The sequence below is a fragment of the Anser cygnoides genome, chromosome 2 (assembly GCF_040182565.1).
Source record: "Anser cygnoides isolate HZ-2024a breed goose chromosome 2, Taihu_goose_T2T_genome, whole genome shotgun sequence".
NCBI classification, from domain to species: Eukaryota; Metazoa; Chordata; class Aves; order Anseriformes; family Anatidae; genus Anser; species Anser cygnoides.
The window spans coordinates 37,391,893-37,415,281 of NC_089874.1; the positions used below are offsets into that span (position 1 = coordinate 37,391,893).

The 23,389-nt window shown below is 43.8% G+C and overlaps 2 protein-coding genes across 4 annotated transcripts in view; both read right to left on the bottom strand.

The window, feature by feature from the left end:
- SCRN1 (secernin 1) overlaps positions 1-6,418 on the bottom strand; it is a 33,276-nt gene extending 26,858 nt beyond the window's left edge. The window contains exon 1 of one of the 3 annotated variants that reach the window (XM_048070222.2): positions 6,267-6,418. The gene's annotated coding sequence lies outside the window, so the exon portion shown is untranslated. Of the gene's footprint in view, positions 1-1,075; positions 1,097-6,192 lie in introns of those variants that run through there. The other 2 variants (XM_048070221.2, XM_013171930.3) reach the window with 2 other exon arrangements.
- An 8,085-nt stretch (positions 6,419-14,503) lies between these two features.
- Positions 14,504-23,073, bottom strand: FKBP14 (FKBP prolyl isomerase 14). The gene is made up of 4 exons (XM_013171931.3): positions 22,769-23,073; positions 20,041-20,192; positions 18,009-18,136; positions 14,504-17,190 (listed from the first exon to the last, which is right to left on the bottom strand). Exons 1-4 carry the CDS (start codon positions 22,966-22,968, stop codon positions 17,032-17,034), a joined length of 639 nt encoding a protein of 212 aa, XP_013027385.2. The 5' UTR covers positions 22,969-23,073; the 3' UTR covers positions 14,504-17,031.
- Positions 23,074-23,389: the final 316 nt, after the last annotated feature.

The following is a 23,389-nucleotide window of genomic DNA, read 5'->3' on the forward strand; positions in this document are numbered from 1 at the left end:
AAAAATGCCATTTTTGGTAGTACTTTAAGTACGGAAGTACGGGTAAGCTACTCCGTAGCACTCCCTAACACACAGTATACTTGGAGCAGATGTAGTGCAATGTTGGTTGAACACCTTAAGCTGAATGTTACAACACTGCACTGAAAACATGATAATAAGAATAAAGACCATGATCATAATGATCGTAAGAGTTAGCACTGGGATCTTAAATTACGTTTACAAACAGGGAAGCTAGCCAGCAGTCTGCTACAACATAAATCTACTTAGTTTGTTGGGTAGCAGTTTTTCCTAGAACCTCATTTGTTAATTTTAAATCAGACAAGGACAGCAGTTTCTCAAATACACCCACAGCCCGAGTTTGTTCAGAACACCACTGATCTTCATCTTCCTTGATCATGTACCTGAAGCAGTTCGTTAGCAGCTACCTGTCCTAACAGAAGATTTTTACTTTCCTGCTTCTCCTCCCTCTTTCCTTAGCTCATCTTCAGGTTGTCCTCATTCTCATTTTCATGCATTTCAGAGAACGGTTCAGGTTGGAAGGGACCTCTGGAGGCCACCTGGTCCATCCCCCCTGCTCAAACAGGGCCACCCAGAGCAGCTTGCCCAGGACGCTTCTGAAGATCTCCAAGGAGGGAGACTCCACAACCTCTCCAGGCAGCCTGTGCCAGTGCTCAGTCACCTGCAAAGAAATGCTTCCTGATGTTTAGATGGAACCTCCCGTGCTCCAGTTAGTGCCCATCGCCTCTTGTCCCAGCACTGGGCACCACTGAGAAGAACCTGGCTCTGTCTTCCTTGCATCCTCCCTCCAGGTGTTTATGTACAAGACCCTCCCTGAACCTCCTTGTCTCCTGGCTGAGCCATCCCAGCCCTCTCTGCCTTTCCTCTTAGGAGAGGAGCTCCAGCCCCTCCATCACCCTGGTGGCCCTTTGTTGGGCATTCTCCTGCCGTTTTTGCCACCTCACCAGAAACGTTCCCGACTCAACAGCAGACAAGCATCTTTCATCCACAGGAGGAACAGAATACTCCTCCTTCACAGAACCCGCGATAAATCAGGTTAATTTACAAAGCTACCTACTGTTAATCCCCGAATGCTCCTCTTTTTCCACAGATTATTTGCTCCTCCAAGGAAAGGCAATCCTGAAAACCTCAGAAAACACAGGGAATGAATGCAAATATATCTCAAAGAACACCGTCACAGCCACAGTGACATTCTTCACCACATGGCACCGTAGCACACAGGCCTGCTTTTCTCAGCACATACCTCAGACAAGCTTTGACACAGACAGAGGTAACCCTGTGCTGTACGTCAGCATGCCTCAGATGAGCCTGCAGACCAATGGAGTCCAAACTGGAGGAAGGAAAGCTTTCATACTACCTCGCACTGCTGCTCTGAAAGCTGCTATTTGGGATTGAAGTCATCTTTACAAGGTTCAAGAAGTTGACTGCTACAATAAAATTACTTCTCAGAAAAATATCTTCCTCCTATATCCAGTAGATATCAACTCTTTCCAAGCCAAACTTTCCTTGTTTGCCAAAACCCCCTGAAGACATTAAGTACAAAGTAATTACCAGTTTTACAAAGTTACGAAATATGTGAAAACTGGCCTGCCAACAGTTTGAGTTGCTACATCTTACTTTACAAAAGAATTACCAAAAATAAACATTCAATATTATGAGCTATTAGTTTTTGAAGCCCTTCTAATAAGTTATTGTTTAAGCAATTCTGGAGCTTATTTCTAAAACAGTAAAATTGCTTTTGCCAACAGCAAGTTCTTTTCTCTGCTCTTCCTTTCAATTGGAAAACAAGACAATAGCTTATAATGAAAGTGCAGCACTTACTAGGAAGCAGCAGGCAATGAAAATCATCAGGGAGAGAAAGCAGGGTCAAAAAAAAGGGTCTGTCTTGAAACTTGACTTGTGCTTACTGAACTGAACCGATATTTACTCCTCCTCATGCTTTTTGAATTGCTGTTAGCAATGCCCTACAACTTTATCCCAACAACAAAAAGGTAAGATACCCCTAGAATCGCAAATTTAACCCCTTGGGTTTAATACAAGCTAGGTTAGCTGGGTTTTCTGAAATGGAAAGCATGTTACCTGGGATTTTTTTGGTTATGAAAACATCCTAAACAATGGAAACACCAAAAGAAAACCCTCTGAAGTAGCTAGTCCTATGTATAGAGCTCATACTTTCCTGACAGGGCTGCTAAACTCTTGCCGATAAGCTCTGACTGCTTTCTGGTGATGACAACATTTTTATTTTTTCTGTAATGCTTATATTGCAAAGGGGACCTGAGCTGCTTCTAAACTCCAGAGAGCATATTAAGCCTTTTACAAAGGCATACAACTTGTTTCTGAGGTATAAAAGCAGGATTTTTCCTCCCTATATTTTGGGCTTTTAGAGAAGAGAAGCCCAGCTGTGCTAATACTTCTGAACTATTTCAGTAATGTTTAAAGAATCCAATAAATCTGTTTTCATTGCTACCAGGAAGGACAAGTCACCTAATCTACAGCACACTTTTACAATGAAAAGCTTGCAGGCAGCACCTGAACAAGGCTCCTCAAATTTGAATTAAGACTGTCTCATGAGGAAGGAAAGAATATATCAAATGGGCCCCACTTATATCCTCTTAACTCTTCCATGTTTTTACTGGGGTGGCAGGAGAAAGGTCAGGCTCGGTTGTGAGAACTGTTGACAGTTCAGCTGTTGGTTTTGAACCGATATTTTAACCTCCAAATCAAAATGCTTCCTGTGCCGGAGACAAGCTTGTATTTCCATTTCCAAATCAGGCCTAGTGTCTTATGCAGAGACATGTGATCTCTGCATCCTGCAGAAAAGCAATGTTTCCAGAAACAGAAATGAAAAGCAAAATTCATTCAGTTGCAGGCAGAGAACAAAGACAACAATCTGAAAGGCACAATAATAATATTGTTCCCATCTTGGGAGGCACTGAAAGGTTATTTTTTAAATTGACAAATCGGACAGTTTTAAAGACTGACTTACCAGGAGAAAGGAAGGTTGCATTTGTTAAGAAATTAGAAAAGCAGAGATTGTTCCTGAATATAAAGCACAAAAATGCACCAGATCTGTGCGTTCCTAAGGTTTGGACATTTCATTATTAGTCAAACTGTTTGTCTCTTTCCTTACCACATGAGACCGGTGATGCCAACTTACCACTTAAGGGTGCCACATCCTACAGAAATGCAGCTCAGCTTTGACTGTCTGTCTCAGAAGATATCTAAGGGGAGTTATCAGCAGCTGAAACATAGCAAGCCAAGCTCAACTTCTCTACTGTTCTTTAAAGTCAGTAGCCCCCCTTGCACATTAACTACACGCTGAAAATGTCTCATTAACCACACCAGAATGAACTACCGCATTTTGGAGAATATGAGGAAAACCTCAAATTTCTAGTCAGAGATTTGGGATGGCCATTTTCTCCAGTAGCTTCACTTTTATTTTTGACTTACAAGAAGTAGCAATTCCCTACACAAGCATAAAATCTAGTTGCAATTCAAAGCTTTCCCAAACAGTACACCCCCTTCGGTCATTTTACTGAACAAATGCATAACAGGCCTGGAAGGAATTGAAAATATTTCTCTTGCTGTATGTGGGGAAAATTTGAGATGGTCCTGGCAACAGCTGCCAGATTTCTTAAATCTGCCTAGCAAATTAGATACTGGCAAAACTCTTCAGCATTTAGATTCTCCACAAATGATAAGATTTCAGCTGTTAGGAAAGTTTACAGTCCCCTGACCAACCAGTTCTACTTTCATTGTCTAATATACCCTCACCCATCCTTTCAATGTAGACATCTTTCAAAAGAAGATAGGATCTTATTTTTTGCCTCTAGTAATTCAAATTATGTTGATGAAAACTCGTTCTATTTAAAAACAAATGAGGGTCATTCATCCAGAAGACAACAGATTTCAACCTCATTTCCATCCTAGGCTGTGCATACAGGGAAAATTCATTATTTATACAAACTTTTCACTGAGCGGATGTCAATGCACTTAATTAAGTCTCCAAGCAGTATCAGAACTATATCCCTTTTGTAGCTGCTATTCAGCCTGCAATCTAAGGTCTTATTTGTAACATTCTCAATTTTGTAGAGAAGAACCTGTTTTCCTGCACAAGCTCTTCGCTTCTGCCACTGAGGCTGAGACTCTGGTTAGGACCTGCTGGCATCCCGAGTGTCTTTGTACAGCACACAGCTTCTTAATGAGACATCCTTTGCTGCTGCACAATATTTAGCAAGGGGGTATTCCCTTTTTGTAAAGAGCCAGTACAAGCCAGCTTTGCTGTTCAGTGAGGTCCTGATCCCTTCACAGGAAGTCTGTCCACCTACACACATAACTGGCTACATGCACTGACTGGTAGACCTTCGAAATTAGCAACACTGGTCTATTAACAAGCGGTAAAATACAAAGCACCAAAGTACCTCCCTGGAAGGCTCTGCATTGTTTAAAATATATCCCAAAACAACAGCAACTGTTGCAAGACTAGCAACAGAGTTTGTAAATGTACCATGTAATAAAATACATTGTGGCAGAAACCAGCTACCTGGGTACCTTACTGATGCCAATTTCATGCAATTTCCCTACCTACCGAATTTACAGAAAGAGAAGGCCAGTAAACTACAGAGATGATGTCCTGTTTCACAAATCTTCAAGTCCATAACAGACAAAGAAATTCTTATTGGAAGCTTCTAGCATAAACTACTACAAGTTTCCCACATGCAAGCTGTGTAAATCACACACAGATGATGACTTTTGAAGGGGAGGGCAGATAGCCAAATTCAGTACCTTCTACCAAAAACACCAAACTCAGCAAGAGTAAGCAAATGGAGCTTAAGTCATATCCTACTTTACCAGGAAAAAAAAGTGACAAATGTCTTCCAAAAAAAAAAAAAAAAAAACCAAAAAGGAAGCCACCACAAAAATCTCAAATTCCAAGCATCAGAAATACTCTTTTGGGTAGCACAAAACCTACTCATAACAATAAGGATTTCCATCTACCACACTTGCCTCCATATCACATCTGTGTTTTCTGACTGTCTATATAAATTCTGGAAACTAAACTCCTTCCAAAAGTTTATAGCACTATGAATGGCTTAACTTCAGCCTTGATTCATCCCAAATGAGAAGAAGTCCTGCGTTTGCAGAGATCAGATAAATACATATGATTAAGGGTTTGTTTTGAGGTTTCTGCTCATTTGATTGGAGGGTTTGGGGTGCACGTTATGAACAAAATTGCATGCTTAGAGGTGCTTTAAATCCATAAATCTACACCAGCTTTTAGACCAATAGTCTACATGGTAATAGTCTATAACTGAGCCCACTTCCCACAAGCTCATGCATTTGTTTTCTGAACTACTGAGTAAATTTAACATACCCAGCTCACTTGCATCACAGAATGTACCAACATGCAACACCACCTCTTCTCTAAGATCGTTACGTTGAAAGTTTCATGTTTTACAGGTACGGATGGCTTCACTCACAGTTTAAAGAAACTGTACGTACTGACAGATCTATACATACATGCACTCATCGGCTCAGGGCCCTAATAACGCTGTCCTCTGCTCGAGATGCTGGGGTAACGAGATCTTTTTTTCTACTCTCTAGTTATCAGTACTGGCGCAAACATCTTTTTTTAAAGCAGGTTAACGACAGCCTCTGGTATTATTACAGCGGCATAAATAAAGAGCTGAGTTTTGCCGACTCTTCCCTGGAAGCATGCCTGCTCAGGTGAACGAACCCACCACGCACCTACCTGACAGGAACAGCACACACACGCACACACACACGAAGGCATCAAGATTTCAAGGTGACTACATCAAAAGGCACCTTCAAAAAAAAATAAAGGGGGAGGGGAGGGGGGCAGGGTGCTTAAAAACCCGAAGGGAAGGGAGCTAGCAGAGAGAAGACGGGCACAGGAGGCTGAGGGACACCGGAGATGCCGGGCACCCCCCGCCGCTGCCCGCCGGGGCAGCCATGTTGCGCAGCCCCCGCCCCGCCGCTGCAGGTGCGCGGAGCCGCCGGGGGCCATCGCCGCCGGGAAAACGGCCCCGCGCCGCCCTCCTCCGCCATCCGCGGCCGTCGGGCTGAGGAGAGGCGGCGGACACCTCCCCCTCCATCCCTCCCTTCCCTCCCGCACCGCCGGGCAGGTGCCCGCCCGCACCCCCCCCACCTCACCGAGCGGTGCGGTAGCGGCGCGGGGAGCTGGAAGCCGCCGCCCTGCCCGCGGCGGTAGCGGCCCCGTTACGCACCTCGAGCTCCGCTCCCCTCAGCCTGCTGGCGGCGGCCCCTGCCGGTGGAAGCAGGCGCGACCCTCCCCGCTCCCCCTGTGTGCGCAGCCGCCGCCCGAGCCGCTCCGCCCGGTCCCGCAGCGGGCACGGCGCCGCCGCCCCGGCGGCTCTACCCTCAGAGCCGGCCCCGGGCGGGCCGGGGGGCTCCGGGCGGCGCCGGGAAAATGGCGCCCGGGAGAGGGAGCGGAGCCCGCGCACCGCTCCCGAGTTTTGGGGAGCCGAGGGGATGGCCTCGAGGGCCGGGGGGTCTCTGCTGGCCCCGGGGTGTGAGGGTGTGGGGGAGCACCTTCACATTTAGCTTCACATTTTTGTCTCTGTCCTCAAAGGAGCTCACTGCTTGCTTCACGGATGTCACCTCCAGCCCCACTCAGCACAGAGAAGAGGGGCTGCCGTGTTTGGTGGGAAGATGGAAGGGTTGAGGGAGGCTGGAGAGCAGGACTGAAAGGCAAGGATGAGCCCACAGGCAGAACAAGAAGCATTAAGGACTATATAGCTTTTCAGCATAAGAGCAGGAAGAAGCAAATAGGTTGGTGTAGCTGTGTGGAACTTGCTGAAGGCACATGAAATACAGAAATCTATAAAAGAGATTTATGCCCCTATTCAAGAGTTTTGTTCTCCACGCTATTGCCTCCTGTCACGGGTTTCTGTGCTTGTGGCCAGCAGACCTAATTGCCTGTAAGTTCCCTGTCATGGGTTCCCTACTGCTGCACAACTTTGTGGTCAGGTTGGATACCTCAGGACATTTGCTTGTCTTCCCATTTCTCTTCAGCAGCCTGATTCGTCAACATGGTCCAAGCCAAGCTAACACGTCTACAGAATCAATCACCACAGAAGTCAGGTCACTGAATTTCAGTTAGTACAAGTCACTCGCTCCTACCAGGTGGGAATCAAGACACTTGAGTATCGCACTGCTTAGCAGATCAGTAGATCTAGTTTTAAAATCTAACAAAGGAATGACAAAAGGGCAGGCAGAGTCTACATATGAGACCTTACATGAAAAGAGAATTTAGAAGGAAAAACCCTGGAAGCATCTACAGAGAAAAGAATTTCCTCTCATCACCTCAAGAAACAGATGGATCCGTGGGTCTGCGTGGGTTCATAAATGATGGGTCATCTTTGGACAACATTGCTGTCAAACATAATTGCAGACTAGAAGTTGTAACTTCATTAGGTAACCAAAAAAATTAGTTTGCCTTTCCTAGTTTAAATCCCAGTGAACGTAAAATACTCTGACATCTACACCTTCTGGGGGTTATATCAGTAACCCGAATAGGCACTAATTTAGAACTAATTACTTAGGCTCAATGCTTTTTATTAAAAAACAGGGCTGATCAGTAGCCTCATGGAGCCCTTGGTACTCCAAGATCTTCCACTATGTATTTTAGACAAGACCTTTGATTTCCTGTGCTATCAGTTTTCTGCCATCAGAATTACAGTTCAATGTGTTGTGCATATAAAAAATGTCTGGATATCTCCTCCTTAAAATATCTGACTGAGAGGTAGTTTGAATCACTTTAATCAATACTGAAAAACTGAGGAGTTTATACCAATTTAATTGTAACAACTTCAGTTAAACATAACGACCCAAATTCCTTGCTCTGAAATTATGTGAAGGATGAACTGTGTCATAGCTTGCTTCTCAGAATCAGAAAGATAGCTGATGAAAAGAACAGGTGCAGTTTAAAAGGAGTTTTAAATTATATCCTGCGACACACCACTTCCATTACCCATATTATGCTCACTTAGATGACTAAGTCTATTCTCCTAATTACACTAGAGATGATTATGGCTGAGTATAATCTACCTAAGAATTATTAGACTGTCTACTGAGTGATTAAATACTGGCTACGCAGAAGTCCTTGATGCTTCCTTTCTGTGTAAGCTGTCATGAACTATGTAAAGCACCAAGGATGAGTGGTTAGAGCATGGCCCGGGCAGGCAGGAGATTGTGTGGTGTGTGTGTGTCATTCTGCCATGAGCTTGCAGCTTGGCTTTGGATAAAACTTGTAACCTCATGGAAATTCAATTACCTCATAAATGAAATGCAGAGAGCATTTAGTTACAGCTGCATCTTGGAAACCTTTGAGTGGAACTGCTGCGCAAACAGAAAATACAAAATTATTATAATTTGGACAAAGCCATAATGATTATTTATCGATTATTTGCTCATCATCTTTAATAACACAACAGCAGAATTTATGGATATACAAAACAAATGTTTATTCTCTTGTAAAAGATTAAATGGGGTACAATATTGAAGGAGTGCAGAACACATCTTTACAGAGGAGAAATTCAAAGAACATTTGTTCTATCCGTGAAAAGAGAGAGACCAAAACCCAAACAGAGCAACACATAGTTTGTTACAGTTTATTTTTGTTCTTCTTTAAACACCTCCTCAGTTGGAGAACAAAGCCTATTCAGCAGAACTAGTACCCCAAATCCTCAGCACTGATCTATTTGATTCCTGATTTCTAAAATACTTTCCTCTGCAAGTCAGAGAGCAGACACGCAGGGATACAACCGGTGGAACTAGTATTCTCAGCAGTTTGGAAGGAGAGAAGTTGGCTTAATGCAGACAACAAAAAAGATAATCTAAGTGTTTAAATTGTATATGAAAATGTACCATGATAGATTTTTGTGAAAGGCTACTAACAGCCAAGAAATCCCTTTTGTTGGTATTCCCTTCTGACATTTCAAGCCACCATCTTAGTCTTGTTCTGTCTGGTGAAGCACTGATTCAGAGCACATAAAAATCAGATGTATTTGGGTTATACAGAAAAAAAAATGACCTGCCTGCTGCTAAGTCAGAATTCTAAACCTCTTGCTGTAAAGGCATTCCACTAAACTTAAAGGATTCCACTTGCAGTTAGTTATTGGGCAAAAATCTTCTCAAATAGAGAAAAGCCAACCCTGCGTAACATTGGAAAACCCTGCAAGCCCCTAGGATCATAGCTACACCATAGGCCAGTAAATTCAAATGACGCTACGCAGATCTAAGGAGCAAAAAGTATCAATGGTACTGGGATTTCTTTTTATATGGTCAGCAGGCTGGAGTGGAGAGATGAGAATACTTCTCCCACACTAAAGGTAGTTTCATCCATAACAAAGACAGAGGGTGGCAAATGCAATATTCTGGTATGAAGTAAAGATCCCACCTGCTGGGCTCAGCAAATGTTCAAATGATATAGATACGAGAAATCCTGGGTGCAGCCCCTTTATCCAGTTATGCCACTGAAGATAAATCTATGTAAATGGCTGCAGCTGTGTGTACGATGTCGTTGTAGGCACAAAGGCAGGCTTAGATGCTGAGCTTACTCATGCACCACAGAAAGTAAATCATTTTTCCATTGCAGAAGTGACATAAGTGATCACAACTGCTGAGCCATGTCATGGGGACAGAGGAAGCCAGTGTGCCACCAGGTTGCAGTAACCTTCAGCATCCAGAAACCTAGTGGACTTCGCACTTAACCACACAACTTAGCACCCATTCAAAAAGGTTACTTCTCTTCGGGATGATTGGATTTACCAAAAAAAAAAAAAAAAGCATGTCTGTTGCTTGATTTTTGTAAATGTTGTAATTTTCCTTGTTCTAATGTATAATAACCTGTGACCACATACTTATTTTCATAACTCTAAAAGATATCACAGGACATATTTATTATTATTGGCTCATAAAGTCTGTGGACCTGTAGGTTGTTTTTTTTTTAGTGTGCTACAATAGCATCTATAACAACGAACTCTTGACTAAGTAAATAGTTGAGGTAGGTGGAAGGAAATCTGTCATCCTGAGAAAAGAAGCCAGTTATAAAAACAAAGAACCAGAAAATAGAGATACAATGGCATTTTTTATGAAATGATCCTGCTTAATCCTGATATATGCTTTCATTGTTACCATGCTGCCTGTGCAGAAATGTTTGTAGCAGAGCAATGAGCTGGAAAAGTGGTCTCACTTCCCTCTGCAAGAAACGTGCTATAGTAACTGTGTGCTATATAGTTACTGCTATTAAAATTGTATTAAAATTCAAGCACATAGTTTTTCCAAGTTTAGCTTTATTCATAAAATTGCAACAGCTTAAACATCAAGGCATAAGATAAAAACGGTTCTGGTGTTACGCAGGTGATGGAGAAATTTATTGAAGTGACTGCATATTATCCGAAACGGTTTTATATTGTGTAGTAGTGTGTCGTGTCCGAATAATCTGTGCGTAAATTGCTGCAAATAAAATCACAGCACTTAGAGGAAAGACGGGACAGTAATAAAAGGGACAGAAAATGCCACTCGGTGATGTATCAGCCATCTGGTGCAATGCAAAGAGGAGGTTACAGGTTTCCCAGGAGTTACCACAGCAACAGGTCTGCTGAGCACACTTAGGAGCAAAGCGTGTGGCAGCAGCCTCTGTTCAGCACCGCGTGCACCTCAGGCACTGGGGGCTGCAAACAGGGCATGTCCTGGCTGGGAGGCTCGGGATGGGTTTCTGCAGCACAAACCGGTCAATAGGTAGGAAGGGACCTCTGCTAACAGAAATGCTTCAGACTGAAGTGAAAACAAAGGAAACCAAAGACATTCTTTTGGTTGCAGCAGTTGCAAAAGGATGGGAAAAGCATAGTTTAAAAATATCCGTGACTGAGTGTTTCTTTCTGAGGAAAGAGCTCCCAGTTATACAAATGGCCTGGCCCACAGTGTGTGACTGGAAAATGGCAGGTAACAGGAGACAGGGGAAAACCAAACCAAACCAAACCAAAAACAAAGCTTAAACATAAGCAACATTTCACACTGTTTGCATGCTATTTTTTTACATGCTTGGTTTAATACAGAAATGTCAACAATAGATTACCCAGGAGTTTTTAAACTTCCTTACACTGGCTGTGGCTATCAGCCAAGAAAAAAGGAATGGTGCAGAGAGCTGTTCCCCGGCCTTTCTACCTTCTCTCCCATTTCTCCCCATTGCAAGGACCCCTGGTGTTTTCTCCAAGCCTGTGCTTAGCTTCACCCAGGGGCAGCGGTGTGACAGCAGGGGCCTGGCTGATGGCATTCCCGTTGTCCAGAGACATCGACACATCTCCGTGCTGCTCTCCCACAGCTGCCTGCTCAAAAAGCAAGGTGCAAAGGTTCGGGTTGGCTTCGCACACCCCTTGGGGCTGTAAAAGGGTGCCACGGTGAGCCCAGGTCAGCTACAGCAGGAGATGGGCGCAGAGTCACTAATAACATTTTACTTTGCATTTATGGGATGAAAACCTGTTCTCTAAAAACATATCCCAACAGATTAGAGACCAGAGCTAAGCTATGCTATTTACTTCCAGAGAGCTGGCAGGCTAAACATGCAAAAGAAATGGGTATTACCTCATTTATTAGTCAGGGAAAGAAGCAGAAGAGAAAGCATCGGCTGCTTTAAAGAAATTTCAATGGCAATAAAATGTAAGAGGACAAGACTGATTTAATGCTTTCAGTCAGACTCTCAGATGAGGAATCAATTATCCTGTGTCATTTAATCTCCTTAAGCAGGTCACGACAAACTAGAAACTAGAAGCGTTGCGTCTAATACAAAAAGCAGCTCTTAGTGGTAGTTAGCATCCAGCTCAGAATTTTTAAATTAGAGGAAAGCATAACTGGGATTTAGGAAGCTTTGAAGAGCTCGATACACCAGATTTCAGCCTACTATTTTAAAAGTGGCTTTGTTCATTGTTTACCTAGTGGAGATGCTGAGCAGTTATAAGGGGGAAAAAAAAAAGGCACAACAAACCTGTGTTCAACACACATACAATCCTGCCAGCAGTGCACAAAGATAGTAAAAGCTCCAGAACATGATTTTCCCCTGCTGCCACTTACAGCTCGGTCCAGCCCTTGTAGCCCCTTTGTGGGAAATGAGACAGACAGAGCTAAGGAGTAGACAGAACATATGCTTAAAATTGCTCTCACATCCATAGTGTGTTACTAATAACATTTTGAAAGGGATTTCATTTAGTAAATAGCAAGCCAGAAAGTCTTAAAAGTAAGCCTTCAGAGCCATGGTATTCAGAAACCTTGCAAAAAAGTATTTACCTGACATGCCTAAGCTTCAAATGATCATACCTCTTAGCGGCAAATTTCTCAGCTAAACCAACCTCCTGCTTTTTTTTTTATATCCTTCAAGATAGCAGAAATACCACAAGGCTTCCAACTGGGGGAAAGCTAAACGAGCCTGCTTCTGGAATTCAAACTCCTGGAAGGAAAAAATGTGATGCCAGAGGCGACTCCCATCTGAATCCCACAAAGGCTGGAAAAGCTGACGGTGAAGGTTCTTGTCCCTGTAACAGATACATAGCTTCCTACCGAGCTTCTCAGTTACATTTATGGGGTTAAACTGTTAACATAATCAAGCACAAACACAAAAAACAGAAGCAGGACAGCTAAAGGAGGATCATTATTTTGTCACAGTTGTTTTTCCTACGTGCCAGAAGAAAACTAGGACGCAGAATGTAAGCGTTATGATTAACTTTCAGGAGAGGCTAAAATTATCCAGGGTTACACAAAACTAAGTAGGTTCTGTTTGTTGCGTGTTTATTTCCTATTACCAAAAATGCTTCAGTGTTGAAGACACATTAAGGATTCAGGGCTGGTTTGTTTTAATTTTTAATTATTTTTTTTGGGGGGGGGAGTTGATTTTTTTTTTTTTTGCAAAAGCTCTATGATGAGGCTGATGTATTTTTAAGAAGACGTCAAACTCAGCATAACTGTTCTGAATATTCCTTAACGGTCCTTGGAAGTGTGAATTTAGCTTTGTTACAACAGTAGAATCCGCACAGAAATTGTCTGAAGCAGTGATTTCTAACCAAAGTCAGATCAGGAACCAGCCTTGTAATTTGCAATACCTGCACCAGTGGCTGCTAGTGTTCTTTCTGCCAAGGAAGCAGATGCCAAAAGGACTGATGAAAGGACTTCTGCATTTCTCGCATCACTCTGCATACTTCCACCATCTTTTAGTGCATTTCCCCTAAGTTTGCTCCTTTCCCCAGAAACATCCCAAAGCAGTGAGCTCTCTCCATCCTGCTGATACTCACCTGCCACCTGAAACTGGGATTTCTGGAGGATTAGACATCCTCCTATCTAATGGCAGAGATTTTGCGGTTCGGAGAAGGAAGTATTACAAAGACAGTCGTAATTTAAAGGCTGACCAGTACCATCTATTTTTGCATTGAAATACTTGAAAAACATGCCACGGATCATTTCAGTTCTAAGTGTCATGGACGAGAAACTACGATAGCAGTTTGTTCAGTACGTACTTAACACTGCAATTTTATGACCTCGTTGCAAACCAGAACACCTCGAAACTGGGAATGTTGCTGACAGCATAAGGACACAAGGTACTGAAAAGCAGAGTTAAAACCGAATACAGCAATTCCTACAGCTTCAGCACTGTTTGCCTTGTCAGTTGATCTCAAAGAAGAAAGCTTTAGAAAACATCTCAAACTGTAAACACCATTCCTGAAGCTTTGCCAAAAGCCTTCTTGTGTCACTGCATTGCAAGGATTTTCAAATAAAATGAGCTCTGAAGGCTGCTTCTGTACCTACAGAAGGCAGCGACTCCTTCTGTAATTGCTAGGTAGTAGCTCTGAATGACAGGCTGCCGTTCTAAAAATCATCAGTGTGTGTTTTCCTAGGTAACCATAAAACAAGAAATGTGTGAAGGAGGCTATAAACTTTAGGAGGAACAATCCAGTACATGCTCACAACGCTGTTTTGACCCATCTCCACTTTTTCAAGTGCTGCATTTTACAGACAAGCAGTGAGGGTTTGTTTCCTCATGGAAATATACCTTGCATTTCACATACAAGCCGGTCTAAATGTTGCTGAGTGCCATTGAAGCTCCAATATTCCTCCTCCCTCATAGAGCAGGCAGCTGCCTGCCTCTGCCCTCCTGCAGGTAGCTAGCTGGCTCCTGCTGGTACTGCAGCAATATGCCCTGTGGATTAACAAGCAGACGCAGCTGAGAGTAAGACAAGCAGTGATATTTCTACCTAAAAAACCCATCATCTTCACAGAAGGACTTGAATGATAGCAAATGGTAATGAAGTTGCAGTGGCTTCTCAAATCTGCTGCTGATTCTGCAGTTTTGAAAGTTTTTTTAGCTCAATTTCAGAAAATGTACCACAGCCACCACGAAAAGCAATAAGAACAAACCCCATCCACTCTGCCATAAATCTGCAAACAACACACCAAATAGAGCATTTCAGTCTTGCAACTTTAATAGTCTGCTGGTATTAACAAACTGCCTATGGTACATGTTTACTGAAAGCCATTTTTATGAAATACTTAAAAAATCTAAGATAATGCATATGTACATTTCACAGTATTCTCTGCCTCCCAACTCGTATTTAACACCAAGGAAACACTTGGTCCTCACTGAAGAGGCACATTAGCATCCATTTAAAAGGTTTAAGTATTTGTCTGGTGATCAGGGGCAAGTTTTATTTAATGTTTTTATGTTTTAATTTCCCAGTCAGATGTTCAGAGAACATGCTAAACGTTGCAGACCCAATCCAAGTTTCAATTCTGCTCTCCCCAGCAGAGCATACGCAGCATTTCCAATTTGGTTGGTTGTTACCAGTCAGCTCCTTCATCCTAAGCAAGACTGCCTTAAGGGCTACCTTGATATCCCATTAGCCATCCTTGGCCTCAGCTGCAGTAATTATCTAGGCTCCCCACATAGTTAATGGAGAAAGACAGGTACCTCTGCTTGATAAGGCATCTATCCTGACACAACATGAACGATATAAATGTGATGAGTTGCTCTTAAGTGCCTAGGGCTCTAGTGACTTTAGAAGAAATCAAGACACCCAGCTCACAAACAATGTTAGGCAAGCAGAATTTTCCAGAGTGATGAGGGAAAAAAAAAAAGAAAAAAAAAAGTTATATGCAAAGATATGACTGGTAAGAAGACATAAATAGGGAATGCTTATCCATTATTTCCTCACAAGAACCAGGACAAGCAACGAGCATAAAAACAAGGGGAAGCACTATGCTACATCATTCTACTGTGAAACTCACTGCCACAGAACACCGCGGAAGAAAAAGTATAAATGGGTTTGAGACTAGATGGCATGACAGAGGAAAAAAACATGTATGAATTCTTGAAACCAATGTATGTGACCCTAACTCCACACCATGTAGGTCATTGGCCATGAAATGCCAGATGCTGGAAAAACACAAAAACTTAACTCCTGCATACCTTCACTTACACTTTTTTTCCCCAGAAAAACAATCACTGTTTGCAGCAATCCTTGATGTCCGCATACAGCTCAACTCTGTCTAATAAAGTAATCTTTTAATGCTTACTTGCAACACTAGGTGGCAGGGACGACAACTGGCTCATGTAGTGTATAGAGAACCTGGAAGGCAGAGCCCCACTTGGCACTAGTAAAGGATTAGTACAATCCATCAATGTTGATTTTACATAACTGGATTTGCCTTTGGCCCTCTTTAGCCTTGGGCTATTTTTTTTAAACAAAGTGCTGTGTCCAGAAACCCACGTTAGAGGTGTCAGAATACAACCTAATTCCTTCCAAGAGATACCTCACCCTCTCATTTAGGAACCCGTGGATGATGGCTAAGCTTCTTCCTCTCCAGAGAGGGTTCAAACAAATGAGATGGAGTTGAAATCCTCATTGCCTCTACCCATATGAAGATGCAGCACTGTAGTGTTTACCTCATGCCTCACAATTTTACTTTATTACTTAAAATTCAAATAATTTCTGTGCTACTTGTGAAGATACAGCAAAGGTGCAAGGATGAGACAGGTTCTGTAACTCAGGCAGTAGCAAAGCAGGCAAGCAACGCAGCTTTCTTCAGGGCATGCCAATCCTCAATTTAGCACGCTCTTTCTCTTCTGAAAAGGGGGAAAAGCTTCAGCTTTGCAACACTTTGATTCAGATCTCCCTCAAAACTCGAGGACAAGGATTATCTTTCTTTGTGAACACAAGCACTGAGTTTCAGAAATCAACACCATGTGTATGTATGTATATAAAGGGCACCACCCCTACACTGCAGGATAACTTGCTTTTTTTTCCCAAACTGCAGTTATTTCCTAGAATGGTACTGATACTGATTAAAAAAAAGTGACATTTAACTCCTACTTTGTTCACATAATGAAAAAAAACAGGCAATTATTGATGTGGTTGATAACACTCTCCCTCGAGAAAAGCAGAAGCAGCACAGGACAGCCATTCTTCTCACTCAGCTTTGCGTCAGTTTCTCAGCTGTGGTAGGAGATGTTGATGCTTTCTGGTATAGCTTTTCAAACTCTGCAGAAAAAAGCAAGATCAGCATACTGCTTTTCAAGCACTGACACACAAGAAGGAAGGTTAAAAGTAATTAAGCCACAGACCAGAATTTGTACATAAAAGTCACTGAAAAAGATGTCAATGCACAAGCAAATCACAGAAAGGCACTGAACTGGATTTTGATTTTCAAAACGTTTGAAGAGTGGAAACCTGGTTTCATTTCTAAAAAAAATAAGTTAATACAAAATTTAAAAAACATGGATTGTGCAAATCTTTGCTGCACAAAAGTACATTTTCATACTTACAAATAGTTTAAATCGTTTTTACATAAATTCTCTTTTGATACAAAGTGTTTTTTTTTTTTTTGCCAACGGCAGCTGTCAATTCCAAAACATAGAATCAAGACGACAAGAGAGCCAGACAGTCTAAGTCACTGCCATTTGTGTCAAAAAAATTATATCATCCTTTTCTACAGCTCATCATGCTTGTACGTGAATTCCCTTGCAGATATAAACCCATCACTGTCTTCATCCTCTTTATCAAAGATGTCTTCAACCAAAGCATCGTGCTGCGTGTCATTTACCACCGCTCCATGTTTTTCGAATTCTTTCTTCAAGTAAATTTTCACCTGTAAAACAAAGGGTTAAAGTCTTTATGCTTACAAGAAAATTGATTACTGGAGGGTTACAGAGGGCCATTATGTTTGGGATTGTAGCATTAAGACTATTAACAGATACCTTCCTTCCTATGCCACTGACAGAATAATACTCGTCTGACTGATTCTGCAGCCCTGTTCAGTGATAAAAGACTCAGAGAAAATAAAACTAGCAAAGCAGTTGCCATAGCTTTACGGTATCTGACTGAAAAGTGTGCCAAGAAAGCCTGTCATCTGTTGTATATTCAATGAACTACGAATAGCTAGGCAGAAATTATTAGGTACCAACTGGTAAAAGACCAAAACAGCTTTTTCACATCTTAGCGCATTGAGAAACCAGCGGATGTAAACAGCCACCCCAAATAGATACAGAAATCTGTCCACAAACTTGGCATTTGCTGCTCTAATGGGAACTACATTAATAAGGACTTATTTCTGCAAATCTCAAAGCTTTGAAGGGCAAATAGATTTGAGGCAGCTTTTAAAAAGACTGCTGGAACAGTTATTTACACCAAGCCAGTTACTAACGGTGAACAATGTTTTCAACAACATCAGATGATTTTTACTGAGTTTAATGTTTAACTACTGAGAGCCCAGGTGTTCTACATTGCAAAGCCTCCTATCAGGATATTAATACTAATGCACCCCTCCTAAATCCCTCGATCCAGCAGTTTAGCTGGGATCCAAGGCTCAGCTTGGTGCAGCATAGTTGTGCATCTTTAGCTTAGTTATCTTTTCCTTTTCCCTACATGATCCCAGTAGGTTTCCTTGTAAAAGAGTAACCCGCTCACCTCTTGCTTGGATAGTTTCCAGTCATCGTTAAGATCCATTTCTTGGAATGACTCATGAGACCTTGGTCCATTCCTAATTTCTAGAAGGTCAATGTTGAATATCAGCGTGCTCTCAGGTGGAATTTTTCCTGCCCAGAATGGTAAACATACAGAAAGGTTAAAAACCAATTACGCATTCTGTGCCACACAGATGCCATATGCCTCAGAGAAACATTCTGCTAATCCCAGCACTTCCCAAGCATCCTGCATTTTGAACAAATATGGACAAGCACCTGTAACAGTGATTAAGTGCAAATATTTCAGACTGTACCCCAAACCTTGAGCAGCCCCTGCAGTTCAATTTTAGATGCAGCCAGCTTTGTTGGAGACCAGTATGTGTTGATGGGAGCCCACACCCAGCAACCATCATCACGGGCTTATGAGACAAGATTCCTGAACCACTTTTTCATGCCCAGAGCCAGTTGGAGGCTGAGTCGCAAACGCTGAAGGAGGCTGTACAGCCAGGGGGCCACTACTGCATCATACAGCCTAGAGCAATGGACAGCATAGCAGGAAGGGAGAGTTTAGGTGCATCCTCCTGATGCACCGTCTCCCTGCCAGTCTCCAAATTCCTCTCCGTTGCCCAGTGACACCTTGTACCTGCTACCCTGGCACTGAGGAAGAAACAAAACAAAACCTCTTCTTGCAGAGAAGGACAGAAGGGCAGTGCTGCTGTCAATGCCCTCAAACTAATGGCTGATGCTACTGTCAAAGACTGTTCAGCACACAACTTTGCTCCTCTCACATTTGGTCCTATTTAAGCTCTCTATATTGGATGGAAGCACCCCAACAATATCCATATAAATTGAGATGATAGGGAGAAAACTAATCCTCCCTATTTTGGGGATGTGGTGTCAAATACACCCTGAGCTGCAGCACCAAACAAGATTATAGATTTCTGAGAAGAATAGATGTGCAGAAACTTCTGGAACTGCAGACCACAGTGGCTTCCGCAGGGTTTGGAACTCAGGTAATTTTTTCTGAGCGTTACAGAATAAGGCATCTGACTCATCATTCAGGGCAGACGGCAGGCAAGGCACCAGGTGGGAGGCTAGTGAAATCATGTGTGTTCAGAGCAAAGTATGAAGAAAATGGAGTATTTCTGTCATCGTTTGAAAATAGCAACATAATTACATTCAAATACTTCAATTTTTTCCTAAAATACATCATTCCTTACAGCAGCTAGCAGTGTTTACTCGTTCAGCCTTCTAAGCACTAAAGCCATAGGTGAGGCTTAGAAGTCTTTGAAGGCTTGTAGTGCTGTACATATTAATCAAGGCAATTAGGGCTGTAATTACTAGGTGAGCTCTGCAGCGTTTAGTAGCTTTTTGTGGAAAAATTTACAGTAGTGCCCTGTGTAAAGCAGAAAAAGTAACCTTCCTGCATCATTCAAACTGACACTCATTTAACTGCAGATCCCAGACCCGACCTTCCCATTAAAAGAGGGGTCTGGAAATGTTTGTAAGGAAAAAATATCCTCAATGCTCTCAGCCTGTGTACTACTGACCAGAAAACATTTCAAGCAATGTTTTTATCCGTCTGTACGGCATTCAATACATTTTCAGTAGATGTCAGCATGGCTGCCAATGTTCCTGCATATCTCATTTTGGGTAACAGGCATGACTAAAAATGTCTGGAAGAAGGAAAGAATAAAGCATCCCTTTATGGAGAAATAAATGGCGAGTTTTCACTGTATCAGCTGAGAACACGAGAGGATAGGTAGCAGTACTGGGAGTTCTTCTGGGTTCAAAAGAAACCCACAAACAAGAATGAGGCTTGCACATGCACATTCAGGAAGTATTAACACAAACACAGATGCAACAGCCAAGGTGATACCTAAGTAAGCACTTCAAGTTTGACTGAACAAAAATAAAATAAAGCTGAGCACCACTGAACACGGCACTAACAGAAGCTTGAAAGCTTGCTAACCTCTTAGGCCAAGAGTAAATCAACAAAAAAAAATAAAGCGAGGGAAGGACTTCAGGGGTTTTACCTTTCCCTTCTTTTCCATAAGCAAGGGCTGGTGGAATAGTTAGCTTCCGCTTCTCTCCCACACACATGTCCTTCAAACCTTTGTCCCAGCCTTTGATAGCTTCCCTTATGCCAAGCGTAAACCACATAGGTTGACCATTGTTATGCTTGTGACTGGAAAAGAATGGAATAAAACACGTAGTCTTTAAACAGCAAGTTCCATAAAAGGCACATGGAACAGATGGAAGATGTTCACAGCGTAGTTATATAATAAAAAAGAAAATCTCAGTTGGCACCTTGGTATTTCTTAAATGAAAGACCTAGACTTTTAAAGTTCTTAGAAGTTCTGCCTTGCATGACAAGCTTTCTTAAGAACTGGAGAGAAATAAAACAGCATATACACGGTGTGCTTCTGACAATGCTGAGCAACCTGGATCCCCACCTTCACTTCCCTGATCACCTATTTCCACTTTGAAACTGATCAGACTAGAAAGGCATTTCTACTTTAAAAAAAATCTACATTTGAGGCTATTGCACATCTTTGGTAAAGTGCAAATCAAAAACCAGCTAGGTCATGATTACAATTTATCTTATAGCATGCTTAGAAGAGTCTGACACATCTCTTCTGAAAAAGCCATTAGGGGAAAAAATAACTACATAGCAGACAGTTTAGAAAAAGAGAAACAAGTGCATGCAAAACATTTAAGTTCAAAATAGGCAGACAATCCCCTTCCACAGTTTAACCAGGTGGTAACACCACAGCTGCCTTCACTCTATTGACAAGCACAGAATTTTAACTACAGTCAGCTCAACTGACAGCCATGCAGGAAAGGTGCTTAACAAGAAATACGAGCACTTACAGAAGTTAGTCAGCATCAAAAACTTAAAGTGTCACTAGAACTCCGTTTAGAGAGGCAGGTTAACTACAAGAGAAAATTAGTGAGATTTTAGTTTATATCCGTGAACATGCAAAACATTTTTTATTTAAATGGGTTCCACAAAAGCAGATTTCAGACATAGCCTGCAGGTACTTGTTCATTTCGCTGCTTCCCACTATTGACATTCTGTTGTTTTACAGGAAAGGCAACATTAGCAAGTCTTTGCAGGCTCTCAGCAGGCTCCCTGAGTTCCTGGCTCTTCCTCCTACTTACATCACTGCTGCTCTGATATGTGGATTTGTCTGCTCTGGGGCAGGTGAAGAATGTCACAGAATCACAGAATTGTAGGGGTTGGAAGGGACCTGACGATCCAGAGATCATCGGGTCCAACCCCCCTGACAAAGCAGGTTCCTTAAAGCAGGCTGCCCAGGTAGGCGTCCAGACGGGCCTTGAGCATCTCCAGAGAAGGAGACTCCACAACCTCCCTGGGCAGCCTGTTCAGTGCTCCGTCACCCTCACTGTGAAGAAGTTCTTTCGCATGTTGGTGCGGAACTTCCTGTACTCTATCTTGTGGCCCATTACCCCTTGTCCTGTCCCCACAAACCACTGAAAAGAGGTTGGCCAAATCCCTCTGTCTCCCACACCTCAGGTATTTATAAACATTGATGAGATCCCCTCTCAGTCTTCCTCTCTAAAGGCTGAACAGACCCAGGTCCCTCAGCCTTTCCTCATAGGGAAGATGCTCCAGGCCCCGTATCATCTTTGTGGTCCTCTGCGGGACTCTTCCCAGGAGATCCCTGTCTTTTTTGTACCAGGGAGCCCAGAACTGGACACAGTACTCCAGGTGAGGCCTGACCAGGGCAGAGTAGAGGGGGAGGATCACCTCCCTTGTCCTGCTGGCCATGCTCCTTTTAACACACGACAGGATCCCACTGGCCCTCTTGGCCACGAGGGCACGCTGCTGGCTCATGGTCAACCTGTCGTCCACCAGGACCCCCAGGTCCTTCTCCCCAGAGCTCCTCTCCAGCAGGTCGTCCCCCAGCCTGTACTGATATGTCCGGTTGTTCCTTCCCAGGTGCAGGACTCTACACTTGCTCTTGTTAAACTTCACTTGGTTTCTTCCTGCCCAGCTCTCCAGCTGGTCCAGGTCTCGCTGAACAGCAGCACAGCCTTCTGGCGTGTCAGCCACTCCTCCCAGCTTTGTATCATCGGCATGCTTACTGACGGTGGACACTATTCCCTCACCAAGGTCACCGATGAAGATGTTGAACAAGACCGGGCCCATATACGTCATTTAGGTCATTTCAGTACCTGCCATCAGTTACAACAGTGTTACAGCCATTCAGTAACATCAGTGTCTGCCAGGGCTGGAAGGTGTTTTTTGGAGGGGGGGGGGATGTTGTTGTTTTTTTAAAATTAGAGGCAGACTTCTCTCCTATAAGTCTGCTTTGGAAACTAAGGAGCGATTTGTGCACAGCAGATGGCTTTAAACCAAAACTTGTTGGTTTATACCAAAACTTGTCCCCGGGTCAGTCCGAGAGGTCGCCCATCATCCTCACCTTTTACCAGCCGCTATCCAATGCTGCTTTCTGTAGCCCAACCAGCAAGCAGAAGCCAAGCGACATTTATTTATAATTTATTTTAGCACTTTGATCCGCAGAAAGGAAAGGAGAGGAGCCTTACAGCTGACATCCCCCTTTCCAAGCCAGACCTTCCTGAGCTGCTGAAGCAGGGGGCAGGGCAGCTTTCTGCAAGGAGCACGGTGGCAAGGATCCCCTCAAGTCCGTGCAGCGCTGCTTTAACCCACCGAGGAATAAATAAATGTATACACCCCCCCAACACACACACACGCAGAGCCCCGGGCAGCCTTACGTGGAGTGGAACATGGCGCCGTCGCTCTGCAGGAAGCCCTCGTAGTGCACCAGCAGCAGGTCCCCCCATTTGCTCCGCCGCCGGCACAGGAACGGCTTCTGCAGCACCTCCACCTCCACCTCGGCCGCGGGGATGAGGGCGGCGGCCGCGCAGCGCAGCACGGCGGCGCCCAACAGCACGGCCCGCAGCACGGCCGCCATGGCCGCCCCCCTCAGCGCCCCGGGACCGTTAGCCCCGTTACCCGCAGTCCGGCCCGCAGACGTGGCAGCGGGCCTGGGACTGGCAGCCCCCCGGCTTCGTGCTGTCCCGGAGTGGGCGGGGCACGCCTTCTGATTGGTGAGGACAAGCAAGTGCAGCCGCCCATTGGGAGGGCTCCCCGTCTGTCGCGCCGTTTGTCCAATCGGAGGGAGGGGACGCTCCACGGATTGCGGCGGGGCCTCCGCTCTCCAGGAAGCGAACGTTGGCGTCCGCACAACACGGGGGGCGCGTTCCTATTGGCTGCGGCAGGCCCCCTGCCCCGGGCGTTCCGCGCTCCCCTCCCTCCCCCTTTCGCGTCCAGCTCGCGATTCCTAGACCCGCCTGCGCTAGCGTAGCGCTGCGGGACCGCTGTTCGAGCCGCTC

Excerpts from the sequence above, each read along its gene's own strand:
- FKBP14 (XM_013171931.3), bottom strand. The coding sequence starts at position 22,968 with ATGGCGGCCGTGCTGCGGGCCGTGCTGTTGGGCGCCGCCGTGCTGCGC. Across the intron at positions 20,193-22,768 it reads GGCGCCATGTTCCACTCCAC|TCACAAGCATAACAATGGTC; the intron begins GTAAGGCTGCCC and ends ATTCTTTTCCAG. Across the intron at positions 18,137-20,040 it reads TTATGGAAAAGAAGGGAAAG|GAAAAATTCCACCTGAGAGC; the intron begins GTAAAACCCCTG and ends CATTCTGGGCAG.